Here is a 10,996-nt window from a genome sequence, read left to right as displayed (position 1 = left end):
ACCACTGGCTCCGCGCCGCGGCTGCCAGCCGAGCTTCCCGGAGCTGACACCAGGCGGCAGCACCGGCGCCGCTCCGGGCGATGCGTCGCTGGAATGACAGAGGCGGATGCAGGGCTGGAAGAAGGGAGGGGCAGGGGTGTAGCCCGCTGTAGGGGTGAACCAGATTTATGACCTTTCGACATGACTTCGAGGCTGCTTCACCTGTTCTACACCCAACTCAAAATTCAACAGTGAGAAAACGAATTGTTTCGTGATTCGTGATCAGGCCACGAACTCTGCCACGTGACGTAATCATTTCGTTAATTTCTCCGCACGAATCTCCTCACCGCAAATAGGTTTATCCCGCTCTCTTCTTTCGTGTTGCTAAAGCAGGCTTAGCTCCCCACCAAACACGTAAAAAGTCGCACAACCACCGTACCTTCCTGACCAAATCAGGCCCTCGACCGGAGAAACCCTCTATTTTCAGATCGTATCGCCATCTCGGGACGGGGCCAGCGACCTTCATCCTACACCTGGACCTGGCTGCGGTGTAAGAACTGTCTCTCCAATCGGGGCCAATTAGACCCCCCCCCCTCACCCCACCGCGTGTCCCTGACGTGGACAAGGCGGCGACCGGCAACCACGCCGCTCGCGTCGGGGCGCGCGCAAACGGCGCCGGAGCGCGCGCGAACTGACCCTGACCTTGAACAGATGTAACTCGTGCACTGATTGTTAACGGCCGCCGCGGAGGAGGCAGCTGTTGTCCACCAGATGTCGAAACGGGCTTGTTTTCACTCCAGCGGAATGTGAACTCGTGGTGGCCCGAGGAACAGGAAGCGGGCTGGGTGGAGACTGGAGAAGGCGTTAGGCTGGTTGGGGTTGGCCCGAAGTGAGAAAAAGGCGAGGTCCTGGGGGGCTGTCCGAAGTCATCTGTAGTCATCGGTTTGGTTGATCTGTTAACACCCTGATATTATCTAGAGTTGCCGTTATTCAAATACCTTGAGAGGGGATTGTTCATTGAACTCATAACGGTGATTTAAACTCATGACTAACGCTATTTGTAGCCTTCTGTGGTCATCTCAAAACCCTTAGTAGTCATCTGAAACTGCTTGTACTTTGTAGTCACACCACAAATTTCACACTTCTCGTATACCGGTATAAGCCGCGCCTGACCCTTATAATGCCTAAGAAATCCTTCATTGAGCTCGCCAATACCAAAACTCTCCGAAACTATCGATCGTCCTCGCGAATTCTCAACACTCCTCCGACTCAGTTCTGCCCTCGGGGGTGTCCTCAATTGAGGACTCCGGGCCGGTGAGGAAGCGCTGGTGACAGGTCTCTCACGCTCAATGGGTTGATTGTCGTGGGACAGGCGGTGTGGGTGGTCTCCCGATGACCGGGGAGAGGGAGGAGAGAGGGAGAGAGCAGGGAGGAAGTGACGTAGCTGTGGGTCACATGATTAGCGAGGTTCATCAGTGCGGGCATGTGGTGATGGCTGGGCTGTTGGGAGTTGTTCGTTCCTCTAAGAAGACGACGTTTGAAAATGTGCTGAAATGTTCTGACATCTGGGCTTGTTTATGCCATCGAACTACAGACCTATCCATCCTGCATCTATTGAAGTGAGGATAAACTCGACCTTCTAACTTTATAGAAAAGCTACAATGGTTACCGTACAGATATCTCTCAATCTTCTTCTTTCTCCTCGAAAATCCCTTCCTGTTTGCGCCCCTGTCCCGTCGTTAAGTGGAGCATATAATCGAGGCACGGGTCACAAACATTCCTCCAACCTACAGACCACGTCTCATCACTGAACGCGCTCGTCTGGATCCTCAACTAAGCGCGGCTCTGAGACAGGGGAATGTGCCGTCAGCCAACAGACGCCGGTTCCTAAGTACTGAGACGGAAGGAATGCTGTCGAACGAGACAGGCTCCATTTTCTGGTCAATTTAGATGCTTCCTTAGACATTTGCCCTGGGGATGTTTCGCTGAAAGTCCGAACAGTTACAGAAGAAGATACCTTACGGGAAAGCCTGACCTGATAGCTCGCTGACATGCTATGACCGCGTAACATTTGAATAACTGCAGTCACATTGCTTGCATTCACACTACCTAATTATGCTGGAACAAGTCTTAGTCAAGCCAATAATATTCGATGCGTAGTTATTCGGCTATACGGCTATACGGCTATTCGGCTATATGGGAGCTTCCCGCATAAGATGGGTTGAGGCATGGAGGAGAAGGCTTTGACTATCCTGAGGATGGAAATGACGGAATGGTGCAGTTATGATCAGCCTTTTTGAACCAAGTAGTTCGATGGTTAATACAAATATCGACAAATAGCGATCATGTTCCGATTAAAATCCATCGAAAGTTCCAAGACAATACATCCGCTAAATCGATACGAACAGACTTGAAATTTCGCCCATGTGTTTCTTATAGGTACAACTCCCGAGGACTACAGCCCACACTAGGAGCATCTCCCCGTATTTTTCTCGGCTGCCACCGCCCGTGCTCGACGGGCACCCTCAGTATGCAAATGGGCCGAGGTGCGTTGGCCGACCGGCCCGCCGCACCGACCGTAAGGTCGCTCTCCGGCTGGAATGTGAACAAATTACACCCTTGGTGCTCCCGACCGGGCCCGGTGGACAGAGGGTAGAGAGAGGAGGAAATGAGGAGAGAGCGAGGAGGAGGGCGAAGGACAAATGAGTGGACCAAGAGAGAATGGGAGGGAAGAGGGGGGATAGGATGATAGGTAGAGTGGGAGGTGGGTGAGAGTGGTGGAAAGAGCGGAGACGATTGTTGGGCTCGTCGAATGGCTTCCGAAACGTTGATCAGATTTCTTACCGGAGATCGATTATGGAAAGATTAATGGAAATGGGTTGGCTGTGAGGATGAAAAAGAAGAGTGATCTCCAAAAGTTTAGATTCGCGGTCACAGTCTCAAAAACGCCGTGAATATCGAGATGGGCAGGTGCAGTGCAAATCACAAATGCAAAGCATATACTCGGAAGCTGATCGGCCGGAAAACAAGCAGGCCAATAACCAGCTGAACCGAATCTGAATACAAATTAGGAGTGAAATGAAGTAAACCGAATGATCCGTCCTCTTAGTCTTCACCATCAGAACCAGCTGTTTTTTTTCATCCAGCTTCACCATCTAATCCAGTTCCCTGCACGAACTGGCGACTGACCTCACAGACAACCCGTGGAGGGCGGTTCAAAGGAGCATACCCTCCGCCGGACGACTACTGGCCATCGAACTGTTCAAAAGTCTATCCAAAACAGCGCGAGAGGCAGGGGTCAAGTCGAAGCTGGAGTGCACCGACCGTTTTCGAACCAAATGCCAACCTTATCTTCCCGTCCCTGTACGCGGCCTTTACATTGCTTATTAGTCCGAATAAAGGACCTTGACCCAGCAAAAGCGGAGAGCAAATCAAAGAAATCGCAGAAAAGATATAAATCTGTAGCTGTGGGATGCATACAAAAATCTTCCAGAAGTTCGGCTAAAGCGGCAGCGACGGAACACCTTCAATTGAGGGGGGGGGGGGCACTGCCGACTTTTGGTCCCATTCTTTCCATGCAACGCCCATAGGGCTAATGTTAAAATGCCAAAATCAAAGGGCCAGGGGGCACGATGCCCCGGTGCCCTCCGGCCTCCCCGTTCCGCTGCCTATGGGCTAAAGCCTTAGCCACTCACCAACCACTGTAAATACCTCGTTGCCCTATCGACTGTCCATTGTCCATAGGAACTGCCGGCCAGTCGCTCTAGTTTCTCCGCTCGTAGTGGAAGCCAACTGGTCATCATGTGAGCTAATGATTCACATAACAGGGCCTCTGCTGACCTCCCTATGACGCACATACCTGACCCTAATGACCGTACTGACGCATCGGTAGCTCGAAAATGGGTGATATTTACTGCCACCTAGTGAGAGCCATCCGAAGCTAAGGTAAAGATCGGCTTGAGCCTCTAGCCTAGAGGGAGCGCTAGGGTTGTTCAGCGACTGAAACTGGTGGCTTAGTCGGCATTCAGATTCTAGAGTTACTTAGAAGAGGCTAGTGCTCTTCTTTGAGACCGAGAGAAAGAGAGAGAGAGAGAGAGAGAGAGAGAGAGAGAGAGAGAGAGAGAGAGAGAGAGAGAGAGAGCCGTTCGTACGTTCCTCCTCTGAAGACTGACCTGACAGTGAGGAGTGCTCCTCGGAGCAGGCCGAGCATTGGCACGGCTCGGCTGACCCGGACCGCCTCCTCCTCCTCAGACCGGCCTCCTCCGGACACTCCTCCGAACTCCTGAGGAGGAAAATAGAGACATATTAACTCCATAGACACTGATTGGTTCGATCTCATCGTTTGTTGTTGGTAAGTTCTTCACCATTATTCATATCCCATTTTATTTTCAAAGCAGTATAAAACGTACTATCTTTGCTTGTCGGAAATCTCATTTTGTCCGCTACGAACGACTGCACTAAAGTAACCTAGCCTGCCAAAAAGGAACATGACAACATCAGAAATGAAAAACGGCCATGAGGAGCATGCAGTTAAAGTTGATAAAATATGATTGGCTGAATTTGAATACCTCAGTAACAGAATGGTATAAGAAAAATATCTCAATTATAACTTATTTCCCTTTCATATCGCCTCACCTGTCCGTTCCAACAGCCCTATCGACGCTGCGAGTTCTGGCCTTCCTCCTGGCGTAGCTGCCCTCACGGAGTCGGGCCGCCCAGCGTCCAGAGGCCACCCCCGGCTTCCTGCGCTGTCCGCCCCCGCTGTCATTGCTGTCACCGCTGCCACCGCTGTCACGCCTACTGTCACCTCCGCGAGGGATGGTGTCTCGATCGGAACTGTCCACCAACCCTCGTAGCTCGTCCTCCGTGTAGAAGTTTGTGTAACTTCGTCGCAGGCAGGCGTAGGAATCCGCTGGGGTGTTTGAAGGCTCGTGTGGTAATGAGGCTAGTTGAGTATGTGACGTCATCGGTGGAGACTGTGACGTCAGCGGTGGCAGGTCGGAGGAGGCGGGGGAGCAGTTGGATGACGTCACAGGTCGGTGGGAGGACACAGTGACCTCTGGAGGGGGACGGTAGGCGGGGCAGGGGGTGCGCACCGGTACCATGACACAGTAGCCCGGCTCCGGCTCTGGTCCCAGCACCGGCTCTGGCTCCGGGCTATGACTGCGCCGCCGAGGGCTCGATTCCCGTCCGATCCAGTTGTTACAGAGGTCTCGTTGTGCTAGTTTGCGGGGCTGGGCGTACGGGGGCTCGTCAGGAGCGTCTCGAGATCGTGCAGCGATCTCCTCGTCGATATTTCGCTCGTTATAGGGCTCATTGTTCATACATAGCACGTGGACCCCATTCACGTAAACTTGCGTGGTAGCCCCGGAGTCGGCGTAGATGGCAGCACCAGGCTTTGGCAAGGTTTCCGTGTAGCTGGGATTGTAGATGACGCTACCATCGCCGTCATAGAAGGCATTATCATAGGTGTCGCCTCGGTCGAGCGAGTCCTCATGTGGCGAGTATGAATCATCCCCATGCCAGCTTTTACGCGGTGGACCGACCCATATCGAATCCACAGGTGGATGTGGCATCGTTCCATTTACCGACACCGGTCCATATCGCTCAGCGAAACGCGACACACAGTCCTCGACTGCCCTGTCCTCTGGCGGCAGTTTGGTGACGCCGTAGTTCCGTCTGCGGCCGCGACGTGGCAGCACCTGTGTCTGGTCGGCGGAGCTGGGTCGGGGCACTGTATCGTAGAGCGGCCCGCGCTGACCGCGGTACAGCCAGCCCGTCTTCATCCCCTCGTCTCGTGTCTTGCCCCGCATCTTCCGTCGGAGGCTCACGGTGCGTTGTAGCACCGACGACACTGGAACAAAGGAGAAAAACAGTCAGATCGGTGACGAAGATTCGTTTATAGGTACCCGTTTACCCGTCTATACCCATGTACCCACGTGGCTACATATTTCCATAAATGTAGGCAGGACACGAAACTGCAGACTATACCTATAGTTGACCTCTGGAAATAGTACGACCGCACTTTTGTCGCGCTACATTTAGGCTTTCATTGGCTATTTCCCGGGCGGATTTGAAAATAAATGTCATCAGTGTGTCAAAACACGAAAGTTTTCCAAGCTTGAAGTGAGGCTAGCAGTGCTGTAGGTAAGACACGGCGGCGACCCGAAAAGGCGTTTTATAACCCAAGATTTTCGACATTTGCACCGTCCTACAAATTATATCCTCTTGTGTGTCAGACGAGGAAATGGTAAGATTAGGATGAAGGAAAATGGTTACAATAGTTTATTTAGTTTTATTTGTCCATAATGAAGTTGCGTTCTTTTCCAGCTCCAAACTTCATCTTCGTGTTCATCACCATCATCTCTCGCAACAACATCTTCATAAGCCATCCCAGCAGAGCATAGAACACGGATGTAATTAGTCTAATTGGCCCACTGTGCCGCTGCCCATCAGCCGCAGTTATACAATTTATCATCCCCTCCCCCCAGCCTCTACCCGCTACAGCCTCGTCCCAACCCACTCAAGACTTTCATAACAACCGTGTCTTGGGGATAACTAACAAGCTTATCCACGCCTCAAACCCACATGGTCCACATCTCAAGCCATGCAGGTTCCCATGGTTTGCCAGTGACAACTATGTAGAGCACCGTCCTAATTCCCCAACACAGTTGTGCAATTGTTCAACTGTTCACTGCGTGAGACACCTTGTGAGGTGCCGTGTCCAAAGTGCGTGCATGCGTCACCGCAACCTTGTGCTTGCTCCACGACCTCTGGACCATCATCCCACCCTCATACCCACTTTGACCCCCCCCCCCCGGCCCCCTCCACCGCCGCCGCAGCAGCAGCAGCAGGAGCCTCCCGCTGGCCCGCAATTACTCGTTCAGCTTTCGCGGTGCGAGCAGTGCACTCGTATGCGAGCCTTCTCGGAATGAAACTATGCCACTTGGGGTCAAACCGTACGCCAGGCTAGTCTGGGCGGTTAGTCGGAGGGAGAGAGGGAAGATGTCGCTGATCTGTTCACTAGAGCAGCAAAAGGTCGCCAAGAGAAGTGAATTAAACGTTTGAAGGTCAACACGAGAGATGACCATAGAGCTTAGAGACCATCACAAGAGAGTCACCATAAAATGTGATCTGTGAGTCGAGAGGTCAATTGTAGATTGGGAGTCACATGTCAATGACGTTAGTGGGTGTCAAACCAATCTGAATTGCCTGACTCAAGCAACGGCCCAGGCAGCTTTGTAAACTGTAAAATGCAGCACAGTAAATTGTGCTGCTGTTACTGCCACCTCGTTGTTGGTGTGATGTGGCTTATGACCTCAGATATGTGGTCGCATAACTCGCAGCTTCCCACATTGATCGTATCTTCACTTGGGCTATGCTTGCAAGTTGCAACCACCGTGACAAGTTTATGCATTCAGAAGTTCGTTGTTGGTTTATTCTTAGTCTACATGTTCACTTAACTCAACGTAAACATGACATTTGACAACGGTGAAACGTGTATCGGAAATTACGGTCAAAGGTTTCACCATCTACATATTGGGGTCGTGGATCTCGCATAATTATTATCAGAAAGTGCATTGGTACCATGTCCGTACTGGTCAAGGCACATTGTTTATTGTTGATGCATGAAAAACTGCGTAGAAATTACGGCATCGCTTTCTTTCCCATTCCGTCGGAGCTATAACTCAGGTTGGACAATCATGTTCTTTAAATTCTTATGTTACCATAAGGAAAAGGAAATCGAAGAAGCAGCACATAGGCCAAGCTGTGTAAAATTCGCACATCCCCAATGAAGTTCAATGGTCAACAAAGTGCCAGCTTACTGAGTAGCGTTCTCAGTTCTGACAAAAAAACGCATCAATAAAAAATCAGAACATTCGCACATCTTCGAGGAAGTCGGTTCAAATCATTGCCCGCAGCCACACCACCTGGACATAGCCGCCACCCCACACAGGCATGGCAGACTGCAACCGTTTAGTTCATCGCTTCCCCCTCCCCCTTCCATTTGTTGACCAGATTGCAAGCGTCTGGGCACCACGTGACTCGCTTGTCAGCTGTTACCCCCCCCCCCCCGAGCAAGCTCGTGCGGGCGCGACGGTTAGAGGGGGAAGGGGGGAGGCAGACAGCTGAGCATACGCCTCAGGCCACGCTACCGATTTAGCAGTGTCTTCCTTCACCGCCTTACTTCCACACACTCTCGCACGAAACCCTGAGGGTAAATCTGGCCATACAAGTCTGGTCGCTGAGCGCTGGGCACGGTTAATGCCGCTCCGCCCGGCGCTGTGGTTTCCTGTCATTATGTCTGGGTAATTACAGAGGGAGAGAGAGCGGGCACGTGCTCTCTGCGGGCTGGGACGAGAGGCACCAACCGCGGCTACGGGCTGGAGCGGCGGGGTGGGGCGGGGAGGGAGGTTTGAGACGTAGAGTTCACGGCCAGAGCAACACTTCTGCTTCTGAGACAAAACGCTTCTGCGGAGCATGGGTCAAACAAGCTTGTATGCTCTAGTTCACGATAAAAACAAAATGTTTGGGATTTTGAATGGTTCACTTGATTGATCAGTATAGTGAAGCGGCTAGAAGGAGAGGGGAGGGGAGGGGGGGCGGGCGGCTAAGCCTTTGAACCGGACCGAGAGCAAGACTGAGCTTAGCTTGCACAGAAGTCTCCAGTTACTACCGAATGCTTCACCCTCCTCCCCCCTTCCTCCCCACAACAGCTACAATATGTTCATATTAGATTATTAAGATGGCCACAAAAACTTCTGAGTCTTCTGAGTCGTTCTCGGTCATTTTGGTTAAACTTTATATTCAATGTAACAATCTAGTAGGCATTGTTTTGTCAAAATATAACTGACAGCTTCTATGAAAGGGTCGTTGCCCTACTGCTTACCAGCGTCACAACAGCTCACGGACATCTTACTCGATTCCATAAATAACTAAATATATTTCATATTTTACCTGCAGCCACTACCGCCTTTGATGTCTATGATGTATGCCTGCGAAAACAACCTCGCGCGGTATGCTTAATGCTGCATCGTAAATTATGGGGTCAGAGGCTAACAAAATTCCCCTGCAATTAATCATGTGTGGTTGGTATTCTATCAGTTTGCTTTAATTAAAATAATAAACCCACAAGAAGGCGGAAAAGGTACGCCACGAGTATGAACGGCATTCATGCACGAATGACCTGACAGTTATATCATGTTGGCAATATAAACGCTCCTTTATTGGCGATCGTCATGTGTCATCATGTCAGCGGCCAGCGCTATTCAAAAGGAATTGAAGCTTTACATTGAAATAGCATAGCTACACTACAGCCCTAATATAGAGGCACTGGAGTATAATCATATAATTAAATTTAATCCAGTTATTTAATTTATTCCTGTTAACAGGAATAAATTAAATAACAGCTGTTATTTAAATACAATCTAATCGAAAATCGTGTTCGTAAGACGGTTTCAACGGGGACGAGCTTCACTTTTTCACACGGCGAACCTCAAATAAGGCCACGTACTGTCCCATTAAATCCACAGAAAATTAGCTATTCAATGCGACGTCGAACTGAAGCCCCGACGTCGCTTCTTTCCGCCTCGGGGTCCGTCAGTGTCCCACGGCAGAATTATACGGCCTGAGAGCCACGGCTTTGTTTTCTACCATCCCCAATTGCCCAATTAGGGCGAGTGCTGTTTTCACGCGGACTACCTCCCCTGCAGGACTTCAGTCAGCAGAAAGCACACCGACCGCCGCCAGTGCTACCATATGACCGGTGGTGCTGCCAAATTATACGAATTATGTGCAGCCAGACGCTCGGCGTTATGCGTTCCTCGGGGAGAGCAGAAAAACAGCAAAGCTGTGATGACCAGAAGTTGCCCTGGAATGTGACCTTGTGATTGGGGAAACAGGGCCGCTGTTGATTTGGTAGCACGTAATTAGGGCTTCTGCTGGTCTAGGAGGAGAGGGAAGAGGTGTTTTTCTCACCGGCGAAGGCGAGCCTACAGGAAGTGGCGAGGGAAGTAAAAAAGATGAACCAACATAGAAAAAGGTGTGATGGGTTTCACAGAAGCTGAAAAAGGCGATAATGGACACGTGTAAAAGAACACACCACCGAAGCATTTTCAACACAAAATAGCCAACAAATTACCATATGAGTAGAATGTACGTTTGCTTATCCAGCAAATCGTTAACGAACTGACAATGCCGGAATAGTAATTTAACTGGTCTATGGCACATTGTTCCTTTTACCGGTGTTTTCACGCACTTATCACCCATCTAATGAACCCCTTCGAATAGAGACAATACACCATCACCCTGAGGATTCCACCGACAAGCTGTCCCTTACTCCCCATTACCATATCGTAAAGTTCGTCCAGTCCCAAACTCCGCTAAACGATGCATTGTGTTCGTCGTTTGAGAGACCATTGAGTTTATCATTCAATCGCCACTGAAGTCTAGCCAGCCTATCCTGCCGAAAGACCCAGTAAATGTCGTGCCTACTTGCTATCGACGCATGCATCGATGTGTCTTTACGTGGTGACCCAGCGCGAACTCGAGAGGTTACGCGCCCGCCGGGGTTGGCCGGATCACGGCGAGTGCCCGGAGGTCCCCAGAGGTCCCTAAAGGTCCCCACGGGTCACCTGAGGTCACCAGGGGTCACCACGGAGCTGGCAAGTGGCGTCGGTCGGGCGGTCTACGCGCTCTCGGCCGCACGCTTTCTAATGGCGACGATAATCATAAGTGTCTCGTATAAATCGGCCCCAGGGTGCAGCGGAGACCCAACTACGGTATCGGATCTGGCGCTGGCATTGGTGAAGTTTCTGGTTACTGATTCTACAGGAGTTGGGAATTTTAGCTGTAGTCCCAAGCTGAAATCAAATATGAACAACTGTCTCTACGTATTGGAGCTGGAATGTTAAACGAAGGCAAGGTAGGGAAAGGTGTTTGCTGTTTATGACGAAAGGGAGGGAACTTGAGATGAAACACAAGCAGCCATTCATAGTCCAGATCACAGAACAAGATT

The 10,996-nt window shown here is 50.8% G+C and overlaps 1 protein-coding gene across 1 annotated transcript in view; it reads right to left on the bottom strand.

Moving 5' to 3' along the window:
- Window positions 1-1,783: 1,783 nt before the first annotated feature.
- LOC122393607 overlaps window positions 1,784-10,996 on the bottom strand; it is a 69,803-nt gene continuing 60,590 nt past the window's right edge. The window contains exons 3-5 of the mRNA XM_043389813.1: window positions 4,615-5,833; window positions 4,152-4,261; window positions 1,784-1,824 (exon numbers count right to left, since the gene is read on the bottom strand). Of these exons, the coding sequence (XP_043245748.1) occupies window positions 1,784-1,824; window positions 4,152-4,261; window positions 4,615-5,833 (1,370 nt within the window). The remainder of the gene's footprint in view (window positions 1,825-4,151; window positions 4,262-4,614; window positions 5,834-10,996) is intronic.

The sequence above is a fragment of the Amphibalanus amphitrite genome, unplaced genomic scaffold (assembly GCF_019059575.1).
Source record: "Amphibalanus amphitrite isolate SeventyFive unplaced genomic scaffold, NRLGWU_Aamphi_draft 000544F_arrow, whole genome shotgun sequence".
In the NCBI taxonomy this organism is placed as follows: domain Eukaryota; kingdom Metazoa; phylum Arthropoda; class Thecostraca; order Balanomorpha; family Balanidae; genus Amphibalanus; species Amphibalanus amphitrite.
This window is presented reverse-complemented; position numbering and strand designations above follow the sequence as displayed.